Genomic DNA, 22119 nt, shown 5'->3' with positions numbered 1-22119 from the left:
TCTCCCACACTATGAGGAAAAGCAGCCAAAGGTGAAGCACCTTTCTGCCCTGCCCTAAAGCTTTCTTTCCATCCTCTGCATGCAACAAAGGAAAAACTGAGATTTGGCATCTGCTCACTGTTCATTAGTTACACACAGTGTGGTAGACTGTATCTGAGACAAACCAAACACCTTCCTACATCATCAACAAAGCCTGGGAGCCATGGCAACAAATGCTGCATTACTCCCTGGGCACATGGATCCACATCCACCATACTGGTGCAGAATGGCCTCCACTTAAGATGAAATAATAATGGTATAAAAAGTTTGAGGAGTTCTGGGAGTTTAAAAGACTTGGAGAAGGTTCGGGGGGGGGGGGGGGGGGGGGGGTGTTTGTCTCAGAGACTCTCTTGACTGGCCCTCGCATTTTCAGTTCCCTCTTCCCTGGGACTGGCAACTGGGCAAAGCTGTACAAGTTTAGAGAAGGCAGGAAAGATGAGGAAAAAACTGAAAATGATTGTAGATCAAAAAACACAAGATTTAAAAACACAGACGCAAGGTTATGTGAAGCTGTTCTTGTATATGGCTTTTCGGTGCATGCTGCTCTACTGAGAGCATGCGGTCTGATGGAGGAGATGTTTTGGAGTCCACAGTGAGCATCACCTTGCAATAACTCCCACTCTGTAGTAACAAAGAGCAGAATACCTTGTGAACGGAGAGCAAGCAAGCTTTTGTGTGTGTGTGTGTCTGTGTGTGAGTGTGAGTGAGAGAGAGAGAGAGAGGAGAGAGAGAGAGAGAGAGAGAGAGAGAGACTGTCTGCATGTGTGAGAGAGTGTGTGAGTGGGCAAGAGAGTTCTCTATTAAGATATTCTCTAATAACAGACACCACCTGCAGCCTTATGGCTACACAGAGACCAAATGAAATCCAGCCCTGCTACACACACTTATTTTTCATTATGAAAAGATAAAATGTAACAAGGGTGGCTATTTGTGTGTAGTGTGTGCATGTGCGTGCGCGCGTATCTGTGTGTGTGTGTGTGTGTGTGTGTGTGTGTGCATTCCTGTAATCCCGATTTTCTTTGCGCTTATTAAAGAATGAAAAGGGGGGAGGGGGTTCATCACATGAGATGCGTGTGGTGCTACCCCACCATGTTTCCCAGAGCAGCATGAAGTCAGTGTGCATGACCTCACCCAGTCCCTGCAGCACCCTCCCACCTTCATACTGTTACGCACCATGCTGAGAAAATAGCAAATCCAAGAAACATGAAGTGTTTCAGAATACCACTCGAACATTTTGCCAATTTCAACATTTCTCTGGAAATAAAGACGACGACTGGTATTTTGTTTCCTTTACTGTACTTGATGGAGCGAAACAACTCCATTCAAACAATTTTTATCAAACTATGTGGCCCAATACAGGAAGAGGCCCCACCCTAAACAAATAACATTCATTTGGGTGTAAACTATAATCTAATTAAGAATTTTTGACTGGTATGTTTTTGAGTCACCAGATGTTTTTATTTTTAATCCAACTGAACAAGAACTCAAACCACCGCCCTGATTACAAATACCTCGTTTCCAAAGCATTCCGCTGAGTTGTCCCTCCCATAATCCCCTACAGGGTCGATGTCACTAATATCAGCAGGAGAGAGATTAGCACAGAGAGTACAGGTACCAAAACAAACAGTGACATTCAGGAGGAAGGCCTCTGATATCTCACACACACACACACACACACACACACACACACACACACACACACACACACACACACACACACACACACACACACACACACACACACACACACACACACACACACACACATTCAGTAACAGCTGAAATGTCTGAAATGTCACCTGGCCACTGGGAGAAGGGCCCAGCACTGGCTAAAAAAGCTGTCACTTAACCAAGTGTACTGAGGCAATGACATTCTCCACTTTCCCTCCCTTACTCTCTCTTCCACCTTCTCTCTCTCCCTCCCACTCCCTCTCTCTCCCAGCTCCCATTCAGCCCTCTCTATTGTCAGGGTCAACATAAACTGTGAGGAACATTAGGTACAAGCACCTGGGTTGGTAGGCTGCATTATCAACCCCAATATTCCTTTCCTGAACAATCTATAGTGCAGCAATCACCTGTGTGCTTTAACTAACTGGCAAGTCTGTAGTGCAGTGAATTCTGAAAGGACAACTGGGTTTGATGCAGTTTTGCAGGAGAGGAAAGCCAAGTACTGATCGGTGTGGTGAATCACACACATGAAAGCAGTGAATTCTGCCTCACAATGACATTAGGGCTGTTCACTCACCCCCTGTTCCCTGATGGGGAGGAGGCCCTAGTCCACACCCAGGACCCCCTCTGCTCCTCGAAACAGAGGCCCTTTCTTTCTTTACTTTCAATGTTCTTATGTTTAAAAATGAGAGAGAGAGAGAAAGAGAAAGAGAAAGAGAAAGAGAGAGAGAGAGAGAGAGAGGAGAGAGAGAGGGGGGAGAGAGAAAGAGAGAGAGAGAGAGAGAGAGAGAGAGAGAGAGAGAGAGAGAGCAAGCTGTCAGCATAATAAGACTGCAGTCCATAGGAGCATTTTTTTTCTTTTTTTTTCCCCCCCCTCTTCAGCACTGGCAGGATTGACCCATCCACTTCACCCCTTCTCTCCCTGGGGCGGTCCCAGAGGCAGGCAGGCAGGCAGGCAGGCAGGCACGCAGGCACCACCCTGGTGAGAGTCCAGGAGGAGGCAGAGAGCAGAGAGAGGTTGCAAGGGCCTGCTTGGCTCCCAGGGGGCCCCCCCCCCATCAAGTTTAACTGATATCTCATGCTGAACAGAGGTAAAGAAAGATATTTTATTTTATAATGAGCTGTCCGTCCTTTGCTCCAGTGATCTCTCTCCGTGGTTAGTTCTAAACAGCCCTTGCAGAAACCATTTGTGCTGCTAACCAAAATGAGGTCTGGGTTGCGGGAAATGAACTCATCAGCGATTGGGTTTGCTTCTGACGCATCACACCCCATAGGGCCAGGCCTGAGCCAGCCCATCTATTTCAGTAGCCAATGAGGATTTGCTTAACTTGTGTTCGTATGACGTGACATTACAGAGAGCAAGTACGGGGGAGGGGGGGAGGGTGAAGCAGGGCGGACAGCCCAACTAATGGGGAAAAGGATGAGAGAGATCATTCTCCCTGAGCCTCTCAGAGACTTGCAGGACTATTAATAACACAGAGACAGGGAGGAAGAGAAAGAGAGGAGAGAGAGAGAGAGAGAGAGAGAGAGAGAGAGAGAGAGAGAGAGAGAGAGAGAGAGACAGACAGACAGACAAAGAAAAAACAGAAAAATAGAGCGCAAGAGAGAGAAAACGACTTGCTCAGCTTTTCCCATATTGACTGTTGCTTCCTTAAATTGCAATCTTGGTCATAGTAATGCATCGCCATCATCATCATCATCATCATCATCCTTATCTTCATCAATACTTCATGGCAGCTGCCAGCTTTTGCTCACTAGACCAGGAGACATAGCCCATGTGTCAGGCAGATGCAGGTCTCTCCACCACCACACTCCTGAGGTTAACCTGACACAGCCTTTGCTCTGAGTGGCACTGCGCAGGCTGGCCCCAAGAGCAGACGAGAAGCTCAGTTCACATCAGGGGCCATGTCACTGCACCATAAACCAGTCAAACAGCATCACCAGGGCGGTAGGGGTGAGCTTACAACCGCAAGAAAAAAAAGAGAAAAATGCAGAGCATGAAAGCAAAATGTGAGTAAAAGAAGAACAGAAAGAAGAAACAAGCTAAAATGGGCCAACTTTTGTATCATTGCATACACAAACACAGACACACGGACGCTAATTAACCCAGCAGTGACATGTGGGAGGCAGTGTCAGTATGGCAGAGATGGAGGAGGACAGTGTTTGGCCAGAGAGCTGACGCAGCCCAGGAGGGCTGGATTCTAACAGAACTGGTGATCAGTGCCAGGGGAACACCACTACACCCCTCACAAACCGCACTGGGGATCAGATCCGGGGAACACCACTATACTGCTCACAAACTGCAGTGGGGATGAGTGCTTGGGGAACACCACTGCACTCAAAAGACGGCTCTCTTTGCAAGGAGCCTGCAACAAAAGCCAAGGATGATGGGGGAACAGAGTTCCAACTACACCTTGCCAATTAAATCCCCCCCCAGATGTATTTTAAACATGGTGTATATTTACCACACTTAGTATTTAAAGCTGAGCTGTTTTTCCTTACCCACACTTTCATCTGTATTAGTATTGACACTAACTAACTGCCAGACTCCCCCAGAACTCCAATCTAATGAGCCACTGCCCCTTCCTGTTCTGTAGGATGTCCTGCTGTGAGAGGGAGCATGGAAAAATTACACTCCGCATAAACAAAATGTGAATTGCAGATCTTGCTTTGTGCTGTACACAGCGATGTGGCCCTGTACACAGCAATGACCTCTCACCATGGAGCAACTACACTCACCTTAATGAATAAAGCCATCAAGAACAGAAACCAATAAGAGGAAACAAGTTTCACTAGAGAAGAAGAAACATCACACCGTCCTCCAGACCTGACTGTTGAGTCATGCTACAACGCAATGCTCCTGTCATTCAATGTCGCCCTGCTGGGAGGAACGTACTGCAATGTGGTTGGCCTTCCAGCACTGGCAGCCGCTATAACATCATGAGTGGAGCATGTGGAGAGCAACGCAAGGACATAGAGAAGTTTAGGCCACACAACACCACAACAAAGCTCCACAGCTTCAGCGGACAGAGGCAGACGGAGCTGCATCTAGCGCGCTCTCTGTGCCCATCTCCCTGCATCTTATACAGCTATACAAAGCTCAAACATCTGAACATACGCGCATGTACAAACACACACACGATCGTACACACAATGTATGTGGGGCATAGCGTGCAGGAAGTCGAGTAAGTTCTGCATTTTCTAAATGAATAAGGTCGGTCTTGTGGGTAGTCCGCACACTCAGTCTCAGAGCTCCTGGAGCCCAGAGCTCAGCCCTATGCCACACGCGGCTAGTCTGCCCAGATCGAGGCTCCCCTGCTGGGTCTTGCATGCAACTTCGTATTCCTGGGCTGGAGCAAGGACAGCAAAAAGGTCAGAATGGAGAGCTGTACATTTATCTGCTTTTAATCGCATGGCACTTCCTCCCGCGCAGGTTTGCCCGGCCTGGTGAGACCAGACACTGTATCTGACCACAACAGCCACAGCCTGGCACAGACGTCCAGAAACCACTCACACACACACACACACACACACACACACACACACACACACACACACACACACACACACACACACACACACACACACACACACACACACACACACACACACGCTCATTTTAGCCTGCTTCTTCCCCCTTACACACACACACACACACACACACACACACACACACACACACACACACACACACACACACACACCCAACTGCCATGCTAACATTTCTTCCTCTCTGCCTCTCAAAGACACACAGAAACATATAAAGACACAGAGAAACAAAATTTTATTTTGGGTGCGTATATGGCCAAGTTACAGCCTGGGAGCTAAAATCAGGGGTTTTCCTACTGAACACAGTAAACAACCAGAGAAAATATTTTTTTCCGATTGAAACTGCATCACATACTTCACATGATTACTCACGTTTCAGAACAGTTCAAGTTCAAGTTCAAGAGGTTTTATTGTCATTTCAGCTATATACAAGTACACAACAAAAACGAGACAAATGTTCCTCCAGGACCATGGTGCAACATAAAAACAACATTGCAACAGACAACATGCTACACAAGTGCAAACAGTCCAATATAGTGCAAAATGTCATTAAATAAACAATAAATAAACAATAATAAATACAGGACAGGACAAATACAAAATACAAAATGAGTAGACAGTGCAATTTAGTAGTTTGGAGAAGCGTGTGTATGAGTGTGTGTGCGTGCGTGTGACTGCTATCCAGTTAAAGGTTCTTTCTGTACAGTCTGCTCGCCGGTTAAATTTGGACCTCTGAAGCACGGCTGATAGTTGTGGGCCGAAGACCAAACGCGAGGTCACGTGGGGTCAGAGCCCCTAGGGGTTTGAATAAGAAGCAGCACTCACCCCAAAAAGCACACAAGCACGTGCACACACGCATGCACACACGCGCACACGCACGCACGCGCACACGCACGCACGCGCACACACAGAGAGACAGACAGACAGACAGACAGACAGAGACAGAGAGAGCAGTGTCTAAGGTATTTTTTCTTTAAAAAAAATAAATAAATAAAAATAATATTTTAAAAAAAAATAATTACATTTTTTTTTTTAAAAAGACAACACACAAACCTGATCACACTGTCAATTAAATTCTGCATAAAACAGTAATGAGGGAAACCATGAATAATGCAGGAGGACAAGTGAACACATCATTTCATGTCCGCGTCAAGTAACTTCGCCAGTTAACTTTAAAGAGAAAGTCACTGTTACACACACACATAAAAAAAAACAACAAAAAAAACACATACATGGTACTGAGCTGTCACTGCTGAGCACAATCCCTTCAGAAGGAGCCTCCGGTGCTAACACACAACGCAGCAACCTACAGTTCTGGTGCTGCAGTGGGAGCTGGGCCTCCTTCACAAACACAACACACACTTACAGTGGTGGCATATTCACTCTCTGGCATTACCAAAATCTGACTCACATTAGGGTATGACGTGTGTGCACACGTGTATGTGCGTTCATATGTGTGCACGTGTGTGCTTGCATGCTGCATTTGTTTTTCTCTACATCACGGCATCAGGGAATTACTGCCGTCAGCCAGTCACACAAATACCACTGGAATGTCCATTCCATGGATAACGTAATCTATATTAGAAAGGATCTAATGGGGACATTAAGGGCTGTGCTTCAGATTAACATGTGCAACTTGAACCCTCCTGTGCTCTGGAAGTGAACCAGCATCTTAACGATGGGCTTTCATGGGAATATTCACACTTCATTCATTTTGCATGCAGTCATGTCTATGAATCATATCATTTTTCATAACCTTCTGCAGCGTAAGTGCAGTTACTTACTACTGAAGCCACAGCCTCTTCTCCCCACAAAGTCACTGGAGTGAGAGGACGAATGGACACCTTCCTGCACAAGCTTATTTTGCGCATGCTGGAAACTTTTTCACAGACGGACAGAGGAGGGGGGTTAGGAGGAGAAAGAGGGAGCGGAGAGGCAATTTCCAGAACTATTGTTTTCCTTCTTTCAATGCTTCTTGTTCTTCCATTCTGCTGCCACTCCAACCAGCCTGACTAGTATAATAGTGTATTTATATATTTTTACAATATTGGTTCAAACGTTCAGTTCCACTAAAAGACATTTAGTTGCTAGCTAAATTGTTTTTGCCCTAGTAATCATATTATTCATTAGTCTATTTATTTATTTATTTATTTAATGATAATTACTCAGAATCTTCTTAGAAAATCAGTAGGCAGATTTAAAACCTACTACATCTATTATTGTGTGGAAAAATTTCACACTTTGTAAAACTGCAAAAACAAAAAGCTTACATTTTGGATTCTGCTGCTAAATGACCACCTCCTTCACAACACAGCCAAAAACGGCTATGCTACTGGTCAGTAATGCTCTTCTGTTTACCTGAAAGAACATTTATATCAGCAGGTAATGTTGCTAACTCCTCATGTTAATGGCTAATTAAAGACTCCATATGGGATTGTGCTCCAAGGGTCTAACAGTGACAGGAGAGGGACAGAAGGACCTGGGGGAATCCTGGTCTACAGGCGAGTCAGTAGAGCAGGAGGTGAGCACTGTGCTGCATGACTAGCCTGCTCAGGAAAACTGCCAAAGAACATACTCTGACTCAGGTTACCGTTAATGAAACCCTCTCTGCAGTAGTATTTATTTTATGCACCTACACACGTACATGTATACACAAACGCGCACACACACCCAAAGTATTGTCTCCAAAAGACACTGGAACCATGCTCTACCCCTGACTGTCCAGAGAGGCAGAGGACTGTGACTATCTGGCCTGGCTTTCTGAAGGGTGGGCTGTTACTGTTAGGAGCCATTCCCCAGCAACACGCACGCACGCACATACACACACATACACACACATACACACACATACACACACATACACACACATACACACACACACACACATACACATACACATACACACACATACACACACATACACACACATACACATACACACACACACACACATACACACACACATACACACACACATACACATACACACACACATACACACACACATACACACACACACACACATACACACACACATACACACACACACATACACACATACACATACACATACACACATACACATACACACATACACATACACACATACACATACACACACACATACACATACACACATACACACATACACACATACACACATACACACATACACACACACACACACATACACATACACGGGTCAGAAGAGCAGCAAATCAGCCACATCAGAGACAATAGTGGACAAGACCGAAATGCAGTACCATGTTCTGGAACAAAGCAGGGGAAACTACAGTGTCTTCTTACAAAACAAACAAAAGCCTGACCATATCTATAAAAATAATTACCACCTGAAAAACAGAATGCCATAACTGAATAAACGCCAGCTGGTATCTAGCTGTCAAAACGTTTAGACCATAAATGAACCAAACTGCTGCCTTAAAAGTAGGTGTGAAACTCTGTGCCAATTGTTCCAATGAAGTGAATGAAAAAAAGCCCTCAGGAGGGAACGGAAATGGCACGAGTTGAAAGCAAAAAATTGGAAGGTGTGCTGTTGCCAACAGCGCCTGTGTCTGGATAGCTTCAGGCCTGATCACAGGCTGCTAGTGCGAAGGTCACTGGGCCAGCACTGCCCTGTTGGGCAAATGCAAACACACACACCCACACACACCCACACCATCTCCCCACCACATTTGTACACATGCAAACATGCGCACACGCAACCACACACATGCTGAACTGCATATACATGCAGACACGCCAACACCAAATAAGCAACAAGATAATCTCTAAGTTTACTGCTCTTTAGGGGATATTGCTTCTTTCCAACTTCTGTCTCTCCCACTCCGAGTTAAAATTTTTCAGAAACCTTATCTGAAGTTACGAAAAAAAAAACTACTGAAAACCATATCTTACTAAACCACTTAAAAACAAACCGAATTCGAAAACACACCCATCTTCCGAGTTCTGACCATATCTCAAGAAACAAGAGTAATAACCCTCAACCTTACAGCCAGAGCTGTTTCTGCTGCCTTTTCGTAAGTACAATTGTTTTAACACTCAGTGAAGATATGGGGTGATGAATGGCCAAACGTCAGCCAAACCCCGCTGTATGAGCTCAGCGAAGCGGGGGCATGCACTGACCTGCCGTGGGCGTGGAACTGGAGGTGGAGGTGCTTGTCCTCGTGTGAGAGTGCTCGCTTGGCTCTCTGGTGCTTGTTATGCAGGTTGCCCGTGTCGTAGGACAAGCCTTCGTAGTGGCGGATGTACTTATTCAGGCGAGTCTCATACTGACCTGCAGAGACGGAGAGGTAGAGAGGGAGTGAGAGAGTGAGTGAGTGAAAGAAATGAAGAAAGAACAAAGAGTAAAAGAAAAATAGAAAAAAAGGCAGATAAATGTTAGATCACAAACGTTGGGGGCTTCAGGTGAGTGAGCAAGCCCGGTCAGGCAGGAGGATGTTGGCTCCAGCGAGAGTTAGCCCTGGTCCACTAGGCTTCTGCCGTTTGCCTCGCTGGCTCTGCATCAGGGACACCACTCATTGCTATGAGACATTTGCCTCACAATTTCAAGTTGCTCATCTCCCTGATGGGACTGTAGACGGTTACTTAAGCATCAGCCTCCCCGAAGGAGGAAACAGGCAGTGTGCGTGACTGCAGGAAGGAGGCCAGACCCCAGACTCGAGGGAGTTTGAGGAGGGGTGAGGGAGGCAGAAGAGAGGAAGGGCAAAGCCAACGAATACAGAATTTAACTCCACAGTGCGCTTACATGAAGCCTACTGTGTACCAGTACAGTACAGACACTTGCGTGCATGCGCACGTGTTTTTGCCATCCATTCTTTCTTGGCTTTAAAAACAACACAAAAAAAGCTGGTTTCCCGGCACAGGATTGCACTGAACTAATAACAGCCTGACTGCAGAAGAAAGCTTTACTGAAACCGTAATACCCACCCCCTCACACTCCAACCCCCTTGTTTCTGTACGAATGACAACAGCAAGAACGATCGCAGCTTGCCACTCGACTCTCGCACATGATGCGCTACTCTTCCTGTTGAGTGCCCACGGCGAAGGATTATTTAAAATATGCAAATAATCTGAGGGGAAGGCGGGTGTGGTGACTTCCTCTGGCCCACAAGGACTGGGGCGGGGTGGGGTTTGGAGCACAGCCCAGCAGGTTCCGCCTGCACTGCCCTTCGCCCCCTGCAGTTCAAGCGCCACCTGTTTTCAGACAAACTCCGCCTTCTGCTGCCACTTTGAGCACTCTAGCTTGATGCAAAAATCAGACTCACTCTGATCTGCTCTGCACACACACGTACAGATGTGCGCACGCAGGCATGAGCATGCCCTCACGCACGCTTGCAGCAGAGACTTTCCTAACAACGCAAAGGAAACTTCTGAATCAGAGCCCAACTGCTGTGGACTGTTTCTGCTTAGCGAGTAACTAGATGATCCAGCACCATAAAGGACGGTCAATGACACGGACACACCGCAATTCAGCACTTCTGCAATGAGTCACATAGATGTTCGACTTATATGCCAACGGCATAAGGGAGGCTATTTTAGCTTCAAGGTTATGACTCGAGTGTGGTGGCCATGCATCCCCAATAGCCCAGTGAGACGCAAAGCGCCTGACATGCGGAATGTCCACAACATCAGACTGGCTCATGTCAGAGACTCGAGGGAAGCAAAGTTATCAGGCAGTCAGAGCAACTTGTACACATAGAGAAAGTACTGGCAAGAAGATAGTAATGCATTTTCACAAAGCATGGGTTTGTCAGGGGGGACAAACTGCAGGTGCGAGGGGGCAATTGCACTGCAGTTTCCCAGCTGAACAGAAGAAAACATATGCGAGAGAGAAAGACGGGCCCTTCGCTTTAGACCGCTGGAAGAGAAACAGGCAGTGGGACAGCTCCAGCTCTCAGTCCAGCAGGAAAGGAAGAAATCCAAGAACAAGTGGTATGGTTTCATTTTTCTCTTTTTCTCTCTCTCTCTCTCACACACACACAAATTGAAGTTTCATGATCTGAAAGAGAGAGTGGGAAACCCAATGAGTTAAAAAAAATATATATACAACTTCCAGAGTCAGCACAGAGAATGCTGGTAAAAGAACAAAGGCACACACACACACACACACACACACACACACACACACAAGAAAGGAAGAGAAAGAGAAAACCAGTTAGATAGGAGAGGACCAAAGAGAAGCAGCACAGAGAGAAGGATGTGTGCTGGGTGCAGTCTGCCAGAGTCCTCTGAGGACGGAGGACTCTCCACCTGTGTGACAGTGATAAACCCCTCCACTCAACTGGAGAGAGAAAAGGAGTAGAACAGCTCAGACTCTGGTTGTGAGGAACGCAAGCCACTGACATGCATTTGAATTCCAAACACATTACTCTCTCTCACACACACACACACACACACACACACACACACACACACACACACACAGAGTCTCTCTCGCTCTCTCCATCTTCTCTCTCTCTAGGAACGGGTAGTCCCTGCATTACTGGAGACATGTGAAGTGGATTATACAAAGGTGCTAAAGCCCTTTTCCAGAACTCTGGAGGTGGGGTCAGGGACATAAGGTGCTTGGATTTAAAACTCCACCCTGGATGGGGTAGCACTTATGTGCCTCTTCATTACTCTCGTTGTCATCCCCATCACTTGTCTCCATCCCTGTCACTTCTCTCCAATTCTTTCTCACTGAGAACAATTTTTACCACAGCTGGAATAGAGCCAAGTTCTGTTACAAGCAAATACAAGTTACAGCAGCCACCCCCACCACCACCAACACCATACATACACAAAAATGCTCAAAACTTTGTAGGCACTAAACACAACCACCCCACATTACATGATCGGTAAAGAGCTGTCTGATGTGCAACCTGTTCAGCCACTTTTACCCACCATGGTTAAGGGAAGGATCCAGGCTGAAGATAATTCATCATCTAAAGGGCTAAACGGATTAGTGTTACATGAGGCAACATGTAGTGTTAGTGAGGTAACAATTATTACAAGCGTTCCTGAGTGATTTTAGTCCTGTCTAAATCTGCCATAGTAGTCATTTTTATGAACTGCACCTTCCTGTGTCAGTAAAGTTTTCCGATGCCTTCTACATACTATAAAATAACCAACAGAAGTAAGCTGAGGTTACGGTGTACTTGTGCAACTTGCCATGCCATTCTGTCATATACTGTGGGAAAATAATTTTCGCACTTTTTCTCAAGCATGGAAGTGCTGGAGGTTTAATTTACTTGTTTGGCATTTACCTGCCAAAGTCCTAAAAATTGCAATTGTGATTTGACTTAAAACTTCTACATTAAACTTAAAGCTACAGGGCGCTACAGCAGTGGTTGGAAGATGTGGAAAGAAGAATCGGTGTTTTGTGTTATGAGAAGTTTGAGAAGCCAAATTTTGACAAATGGAGGATCATTTTTATTATTTAGCACAAGAAAAAGCAAGGGAGGGTGAATCCTCATCATGAAAGAAGTGAGAAAACAAGGCAAATTGAAATAAGGCAAATTCAGTACAGGAGATGACAGAAAACAATATATTTATACACTGGTGTGGCCTTTCAAAAATCGCAGAGAGACAAATTAAAATCACAGTGATACTGAAGTAGCCTGTTTTTCTAAATGCATTTAAAAGAGGTATTCAGGGGTATCGGTTGCAATCTGCAACCTCACTGTGAGATACCACTAGACCAGAGCTAAGGGAGTGTTCTGACTTGGAGCTTGATTCATTTACGGTCTAAACAATTGACGTATGACGCACATATATGTGTGTAAGTATGGGATTAACCACTTATCGTCGTTGTGTATACCTGGTGGTATTTTTACCATCAGGAAACACAGCAAGAGGTAGAAAAATGGATAGAGTCAAAACAACTCCAGAATTCCTCCGGTGCACATACCAAAGAAGGTACGCTGCAAAGAGAAGACGATGTACGCTTCCGATGCCTGTACCATGCCTGTAGTGAAAAACATTTTTTGTTTTCAATGCATTCTGTTTTGTTGCAGCACATATAGTGTTGCAACTTTTGACATGTGCTTGGTTCATTTAGATGCCTTTGGTTTATATTGTGTTCAGACTTCAAATAAACCACACCAGAATTTGTTTAGAAACGGACCCACCTGCCCAGGCGGTCTCGGTCCGCTTATTTGTTGCACACCAGAGTTCCAAAGGAAACTTTCACACTTTCTCTAATGTTTTAACTGAACCAAAGTTACTAGGTCTGAACACACCCCAAGTCTCCTGGTTCATAATATCCCTAGACAGATAATGCTTAATTAAATGTTTCCTGCAGCAATAATGTTTTGTAGTAGTGACCAGCAAAAGATAGGCATTACAAATGGATTATTTTTGACAGCAATGCGTAAATCAAGCAGCCACTCTCATCTCTGTAATTTATACCAAGATTTCCTATCCTGTGGGAATCGATTCTAAACATTGCAGAGGTCTTGTGGTAAAATTGCTTTAAGGACCTACGTCTAGGAAACAGTACCTCACGAAATCACTCATGGTCGGTATACTGTCACAGGCTGCAGTCCACATCCATCATCCAGCATGTCAGAGCAAGCAAACTGATGTCACCTCCTCTGCCCATAAAATCTGCCATTAGCTAATCACAAAATGTAAACAAAAGTTGCTAAACACCTCCATGTGCCTCTATGTAGATGCAGGGCGGAATTTGAAGAGGCTCCATTCGTTGGTGGTGGTATAACACAATTAGAATGAACCCTATGGGCAGGAGCAGCCAGATTGAAGGCCATGAGAGGGCAGGCATAAGAGGTGCCCCCTGTAGGCACCTCTTGGAGCTGCAGAGCCAGACATATTTTACACCAAAGTACTACTGAGGAAACAGAGCAGAAAGTCCAACAGTCTCTACTGGAAAACCAAAGAGTCAACAAGAACAACAGACAACAGAAAATGCAGATAGCACAGTTTCAGGGAAGCAGAGGAGAAAGATGGAGAAAGTCTGAAAAATGATGCACACTTTAAACAGAGCAGGCGATATTCAGGGAGAGGTGATGGACTCGTTGATGAAATGGTGTTCCTTAACAGGCCCTCTTTCTGCTGGGATTTATTACCAGTGTATATTGCAAAGGACTGGAGATACAACCCCGTCCCCCCAAAAAACCCGGTGCTCTCGAACACTCAGGCACCCAAACCCGAAATCAAAGCGCTGTCTAAGTACCCAGCAGTGCTTTCACGCAGAGGAGGAGTGTGCGGAAAGGAAGGGCAGAGGGAAAGATGAGTGTGAGCATGTCATCATGGATTTCTCACATGCGGGCCTATCAATTCAATTAAAGCACAGCCACACTGGAGATTCTCTGACACATTAAAGAGAAATTATGCTCTGGCATCCTGCCCCAGTGGTACTATTGTTATTAAAAAATACACACACACACACACACACACACACACACACACACACACACACACACACACACACACCAGATTTACTAATATACATGTGCAAGACTGCAAACTTGTGCCCCTTCTTCACATGCTCAAACATGCATGCAAACACAAAGAGATAGAGAGAGAGGACAGTGTGAGAGAGAGAGAAGGCCTCAGGACTACGGTGCCACTAGCAACTTGCTTCCATTCATCTGTCAAATCCAAACATTTTCCAGCAAGGCTTCGTAAGATCAAACATCTCATCAAGCTCAGCTCTCCCTCTCTACACTTACACAGCAAAGCTTGGGCAGCATGTAATTTTAACAAAAACATTATAGTGTGGTGAAGCCATATTATTTGCTAGTAGATTTAAAGTCATCAATACATGCATTACAGCCTGTACTTAGCCAGGTAATAGAACCTCAAGCTCTACCTGTCACTCAATACACCTGCAAGTCATCTGATTCTAAAAAGAGAATGCCTTTCTGAAAACTCAGAAAGGCTACACGATTTGCAAGGCATTTTCAAACCCAGCAGTACTCAGGCCCATTTTATAATCAGCGCAATACATGCTGACCTAATGAAACAGACCACAACAGGGGATTACAACATCCACTTTGGGGATGAGTTCGTCATAAATGTGTCAGACTTTTTAGGACTACTGCAATCTTCCAGCACACAGCCCAGTAAGAGCAGGACATATAATTTTATAGACCAACGACAACCATCAGATGCTTAACTCTCCGTTTCTATAGCAACCCAACATTTGTCGCTTCAAAAAGCAGGGCAATTTGCTCAGTGAGAGCCATGAGAGTTGGGCTCGTGCTTTCTCTGGCTGAGATGTGCGTAGCAGCAGGGAGAATGGACTTGGTTTAAAAGCACTAACAGCTGCCCCGTTTCCTGCGGCAGGTGGGTGAGTGTAGGTCATCACTACAGAGGGGTAGGGACAATGTCCTCAGAGTGGAACGATTTGAGACACTGAGAGACATAACTCAGAGAGTGTGAGGGCAGGATCCTGCAGTAGGATTACATGAGCACTCAGTGTTTTATTGTGATAATGCTGCTTCATATTGCTGGAAGCCTTGAAATGTGCAAACTGCTGAGCCACTGACAGTTACAGATTGGCCTGCACCATTTTGCTGAATCATGCGAGTAGAAGGGGTCATCGAAACACCCACGCAACATCACGCAATGTGTGATCGGACTGAACGCTCACAGCGCATACTACAACACTGTATAACACTGCAGCCTTTGGGGCCATCAGTATTGCAAAGGGCAATATCACAGTAACCACTGACCAATGATATTGTTCAGCTGTTATCAGCCTTGTTGCTCCTGAAAACATGCTGATTGATCTGATCATAAATTGTTATGGGATATGGCGGTGAGCAATGGTGGTGGGCAATACCACAGCGCATAAGGGAAGCAGAGCTGCACCAAAGCTTGCAAGCATGCATGTTTTCAGGTAAACCATAGGATGTTTGCCAGTGGAGGAGTTGCATTGTTGAAAACGCGCACACACCTAAGATGGGCCCATACATGTCTGATGTGCATTCTTTACAAAGCCACTCCAAAGCACAGCTCGTGACGGGCACATTTCAGTTCAGTTCAATTTTATTGCCGTTATACATATACGCAACTGTACATATATGCAAAATGCATTCGAGCTATTCTCTGTATGTGCCAATATGTGCAAAATATACTGCAGACATCCACAGATAGCCCAGGCCAAAGCACAGAGGTTTGCAGGAGCGGTCCGGGTTCTGCTTTACAGACAAACAGAAAGGGGTTGAGATATGAAGCGCTGCATTGTAGGAGAGAGAAAAGTGAATGGTTATACTGCACATAATCACGCCACGCCTCAGGACCAAGGAGCACACACAAAGAGGACTTATAGATTCAGAAAGAAACTTCTGTTACTGGAACAATTATATCAGAGGTCACTCACGAGAATGATGACTGGACAATATATGAGAGCTAAAGAACTAAAACTTGTTCCAGCCTATAAAGCCGAACAAGAATCAGACTTCTCCGATGCTCCACCACTAATTAGCTAAAACAACAGTAGAAGGGGATAAACATATTATACGTAAAAAAATGATGGACCACTCTCAGAGACTCATTTGGCAGGAAAGCACAGTGCTCTTAACCATGCAGTTAATTAGGGGACCTGTGGAAAGGGCAGTTCATCAGTCTCAGACTGAAGCCAAATTTATTTAATTTGTTTAGCCTTTCAAGTGCTGTGTGCGGCAGACGCTTCTATTCTTGGAAAGGGGATCAAAATTATCAATCTGAAGCGGCTGAGAAGGAGAGACCAGGTAGTTTAATAACAACGCAATAACATGTTACTTATTCGAAAAAAACAAAAACAAAGGCAGCATCACAAACTCAACGTAACTCTCACACCATCCTAAGGCAAAACCGAAGCACTTTAGTGCATTCTAGGAAACTCAGCGTGATCAACATTAAGGTCTTCTCATCAACAGTTGGGATCGTTCAGCATCAGTCCTGTTGAACAGGGGAGGCACAACTGCATGTTTTCTTCCAGGTTTACCAGGAGACGTGCAACTTTTTTATTCCAGTCAAACCAAGTGTTCTTAAACAAAGCACTGAGGGAAGCAGCACTTCTTGTCGCATTCACACACCAACAAAGGGGCTCTGCATGTCGACCGACAGACATCATCGTTTTTGCACGCCTACGGTTCTTCCCTTCAAACTACACAAATGCATGACATGGAAACATTTTTGCCTATATGGACCCTGCCAGCTGCTCATGCAGAGAGAAGTGAACGGCCTATGAGCTGGAAAAATGAACAAGCTTAGCAGCTTATCAAAAAAGTGTCTGAAAACCCCACTAAAAAACCCACCAAAAAAAAAAAAAAAACCCCAACCAACCCACTTCAGTCCGCATACATGATGATGGCATTTCTCTGGAACAGCTCTCTACACAGTCAGAGGTCATGACGTCGGTGCCAAAACCATGACGAGGAAGTGCGATGTAGTCGTGACAGGAGCTGCTTGGTCCAGCAGCACCTGCTTGCTTCACACGCCCAGGATGACTAGTGAATGGCCTTTAGCTCACTGCCTGCTTCCCTGCAAGGGTGTAGTTGAGAAAGCAGATAATATCAGTTACATGGATGGACAGCTCAGGAACAACAGGTCCAGCAGAGAGGACTCAGACCATGCATGACAGGAAAGTTAAACTGATCCTTCGCCAGGAGATCCGCCAAGCTGACTGTGCCTTGCTGCTCGTGGGCATGCAGCAAGGTGGTCGCCAGGTCCACGGTTGTACGGCTAAGAACCTCAACCTCTGGGTGAACATTTGAATGCCCAAGTAGGCCATGTTCGCATGCATGCTCTCACAGAGGTAAACAATGCTACTGCATTAAATAAAAATGGAACAAAGCAGATGTCAACAGAAGGGCCCTTTTATGTGATCTAGCTGTCAGCGCTGCCATGTGGGGTCCAAATGAGACCCAAGCCGGAGCAGAGCTACTACTCTGACAGGCATGGCAGATGTTTTCAGACAAATGAGCTTTTGTGGTGGTGTGTGAGAGCAGGGCTGGTCTTCCGTGGCAAATTGTTGGGGAAGGGGTATTCAGACACAGACAGTCATGAGGTGTGGCACTGTTACTGCCTCATACCACCATCTACTACATTCCAGTGTGCTTTGGAGAGGACTGAGCCAATTTACAGTGAGCTGGTCAGCCTGATAAACCTAGACTAGGGGACAACCGGATTACTGAAAGCTCATTTTAAGGCTATTACATTTTTGTAATTAGAGGCATTACAAACTTTTTTGTCCACAAAATTATATTTTAACAACAATGATCTAACACCCAAGAACACACATATGTGACATGATGCACGTCATGCAGACTAGCCTGGTCAGGCATTTGGAGAAAAGAAAAGACAGCAACTGAACAACAGATGGATGCAGCCAAAAATTCTAATCTGTAGGACAAAGGTAAATCTAATCTACAGGATAGAGATAAATCTAAACTGTAGCAAGGAAGAAAAGGCATGGACTGTTGTTCCCTACTGAAAGCATCACCAAGCAGAGTGGATTGGCCATTTGTCCTGGGGACAGGCCATTAAAAGCCTTTCAGATGCTCCTGCTCTGGCCCAGGTCGCCAAGTTTGTTTACTCCTGTTTTGTTTCCTATAGGAAACTTCAGCTGCCACCATCTGAAAAGTGCAGAGCAAGAACAGAGCAAAGGGGAAGATCCATTGCACTCGGCGCCGCACTGTGTCTGGGTCTGCTGTCAGCTCTCCGGTGAGTGGTTTTCAGCAGTAGGGCTACGGTCAACTCCTGACGGCAGCGGGAGGCTGCTCTTAATGAGAGCTGTGCACACGTCTGGCTCCTCTGGCCAAGCCTGGAGTTCCAGCTTCTGCTGGGATGGGCCTTTAAAAAAAAAAAAAAAAAAAAAAAAAAAAAAAAAAAAAAAAAAAAAAAAAAAAAAAAAAAAAAAAGCCATGGAACCTGCATCTTATCGCTCCGACAGCTGCTTCGTCAGTCTGCTCTTTCTGCACATTCACACTTGTCATGGCCGTTTAATGTTGATTTTAACCTCACCATACTACCGACATCCTATTGATATTCAGTGAGGAACTTATAACCTGCAGCACATTCTGCGCGTGCTTATCGCAGAATTCAGAAAATGGCACTTCGAAGGGTGTGTCGATGAGCATGTGCTTCCTCTTCCAAAGGAAGTCGGTATTGAGAAAACACGCAGAAGTTTTTATTTGTTATCAGATAGCCTGTTTTTAACACTGCTCTGTTCACAGAGAGGGACAACCGTTATGGCAGGAGCACCCACAGAGAAGCCGGTAACAGCAGGTCAGCACTGATAACCCTAACTAGTGACCGGCTCGTCCACCGTTCCAGCATGGTGCAGTTCCAGGTTAATTGTGGCATACGCACTGCCTGTTGAAGTTAACTGGAATGAACAATGTTACTACAGTCAAAATATGTGAAGCTACTGTGTACACTGACTCAAGAGTTTATACCAATTTCCCAGTGCTGAATTAATACCTGTCCAATTCCACCTGAACATAAATGAACACTGTATGCTTAATTCAACACTAGATGTTGTGTCAGTTTCAGGTTTTTTTTTTTTTTTTTACAATTCTATTTATTCTTTTAGCACTATGGTGTCAAAATAGAATGTCACTTCTCATTTTGCTGACACACCTTAGCAGGACTCATTGAATAGTGGCCTAATCTTTAGCTACCGGACAAGGCATTAATCAAGGATTACGTATCTTTAAACAAGCTTGCACTCTCCCAGGCAGTGTTCCCATACCCTCACTCTGATGGCAGGTCATGGTGCTTTTAGGACACAAGCACTGCCTAACTCTGCTTCAGGTCTTGCCCGCCGCGAACAAAAGTAACTGTGCAGACACAAAGACCGCCTCACCCTGACATCCTCCACTGTTGAAGGCAGCAACTTCCTGCCATACAACATCCAAAGCCCAGTCACACCCACTTCATGCACTTCCTCAGTGGAAAACAAAGCTCTGGAATATAAAAGCTGAAAAAAACATGTGAGAAATGAAGCCTTCTGCAAGAGCTGTGCGTGAGCATTCACCGGATGGGCAGGCAGCTTTATGAAACATGTCCTTTGCTGTCCTCAAGGATTTTCCAACAGTTTCTGGGGAGGGCCAGCTGTTAGCACTGCTCTCAGACAGAGCGGATTAGCACCTTGCATTGCCTCCATACAATAAATTATTCACATGTAGCCCTGGAGGAGAGAAGGTATTTTGGTTGAAGGTGCAAAATCAACAGTCTCTCAAAACACTGAATTTTACACCCACCATCCCAGCGAAAACAGAAACTGTCGACATCTTTTATTTTACAATACATCTTCACCTTATATCAAATCTATCTCAGGAATCACCATTCTTTATCTGTTATGAATTAAACGACAACTAATTCACAAAAGCAAGATTCAAAATGCTCCAATTTCAGCACATGACCACTAAACACCTTATTTACGAAAGACCTTTGTCACAGGCCACTGAGGGAGATGCATTTCATCACTGAACACATGACTTTAACCCATCACTGTCTAGCTTCCATACTCTTTTCGAAAGCATGCACAGACAGAAATGACCTCCCTGTGAGTCTGTACATCCTCTCTCCAGTCACTTCTACCATGTCTGCAAGTTAAACACACTTATAGAGACTGCTTTGTGTGCACGTGTTTGAGAGAAAGAGAGAGAGAAAATATGCAGCCACTGTTTTTCCACTTACACTGCACAAATAATATGCAACCCACCTTGAAATTCACTGAACATAATGTACTGAAAAGTTGCCATTGTACACTACAACCCAGTCCTCTCCTGTGCAGTCTTGAAGTCGCTGAAAAGTTTCCAATCCCTGAGCTTCCCCTGGCTAGCATGTTTCCTGACAGCCTCGTGCATGGCCACCAGCTCCACAAACCTGCTCTACCAGAGCACTAACAATATGCAGAGCCTGTATTTCTTGACTAAAACCCTCAAGACATGCAGTTCAATCCAGACATGGGGGAAGTATGACCTAACAAAGTGTGTCCCCAATGTGATGGGAGCTGTAAGCAGGGTAGCTTTTGAACACTTAAATGGTCAGAGCTCTTACAGTGTGGTTGACCATTTTCACCATACTGGAGTATGAGCCAACTTATTACAAAAACATCCTATTACATTCTTTAAACAGTTATATGACACATAGACTTGGTTTGAAATATATGGCGTCCTAAAATGGAAAAAAAAAAAAAGGCTTACAGTTTACATCACTTTGTCTAACACCATATAATCAAAGTGGGCAATTCCCAGCCATTTTACTCTTTTTTAAAATAACAACAACAGTTGAGAGAAATCCTCCAATTTAAAGAAGATTAAATAGAATGGAAAAATGAGACCTGTGTAGATGTAGTCAGTCAGATGCAAGACCACCAGCAGCAATTATGATTAAAAAAAAGTGCACCCTTGTAAAACTTGGGGTGGTAAAGTGAAGTGAACTTTGACACATCATAAGGCCTGCTGATTAAGAAAGAGAAACACTGGAAAAAACGACTCGCCCTGTTCTACATCCTGCCTCATGTTGATATGACTTGCGCGTTTTCGCTTCAACTTGCACGAGTTGCAATACAGCAAAACCAACAACGTCGTGATGGTGAGAAACCTTTTGGGGAGAGTCATTATTGACTTATACTGACTACGTGATTGCCGACACTTCCTGCATTGTAGGAAAATGCGTAAGCTATAAGGACGACTGCAAGAAAATTAGGACACAGCAAAGTGACAACAGTTGCAAGTCTCTTAGTAGGTCGCTGAGGTAAAAAAAAAAAACGCGGAAAGAAGTCGGACTCCAGTTAATGACAACCCACTCCCACATTATCCTGAAGTCAAGTTTCGGCTTGCCCTGTCCGACACTGTAATGCTAACTACTTATATAGCTATCCAGCTATATAACTAGACGAAG

At 44.9% G+C, this 22119-nt stretch overlaps 1 protein-coding gene across 1 annotated transcript in view; it reads right to left on the bottom strand.

The window, feature by feature from the left end:
• adam10a (ADAM metallopeptidase domain 10a) overlaps positions 1 to 22119 on the bottom strand; it is a 59065-nt gene that overhangs the window by 36136 nt on the left and 810 nt on the right. The window contains exon 2 of the mRNA XM_035521087.1: positions 9400 to 9550. Within this exon, the coding sequence (XP_035376980.1) occupies positions 9400 to 9550 (151 nt within the window). The remainder of the gene's footprint in view (positions 1 to 9399; positions 9551 to 22119) is intronic.

Source organism: Electrophorus electricus, chromosome 21 (assembly GCF_013358815.1).
Source record: "Electrophorus electricus isolate fEleEle1 chromosome 21, fEleEle1.pri, whole genome shotgun sequence".
NCBI lineage: Eukaryota > Metazoa > Chordata > Actinopteri > Gymnotiformes > Gymnotidae > Electrophorus > Electrophorus electricus.
The sequence above is the reverse complement of the archived record's forward strand: the minus strand, read 5'-3'. Positions and strand labels throughout refer to the sequence as shown.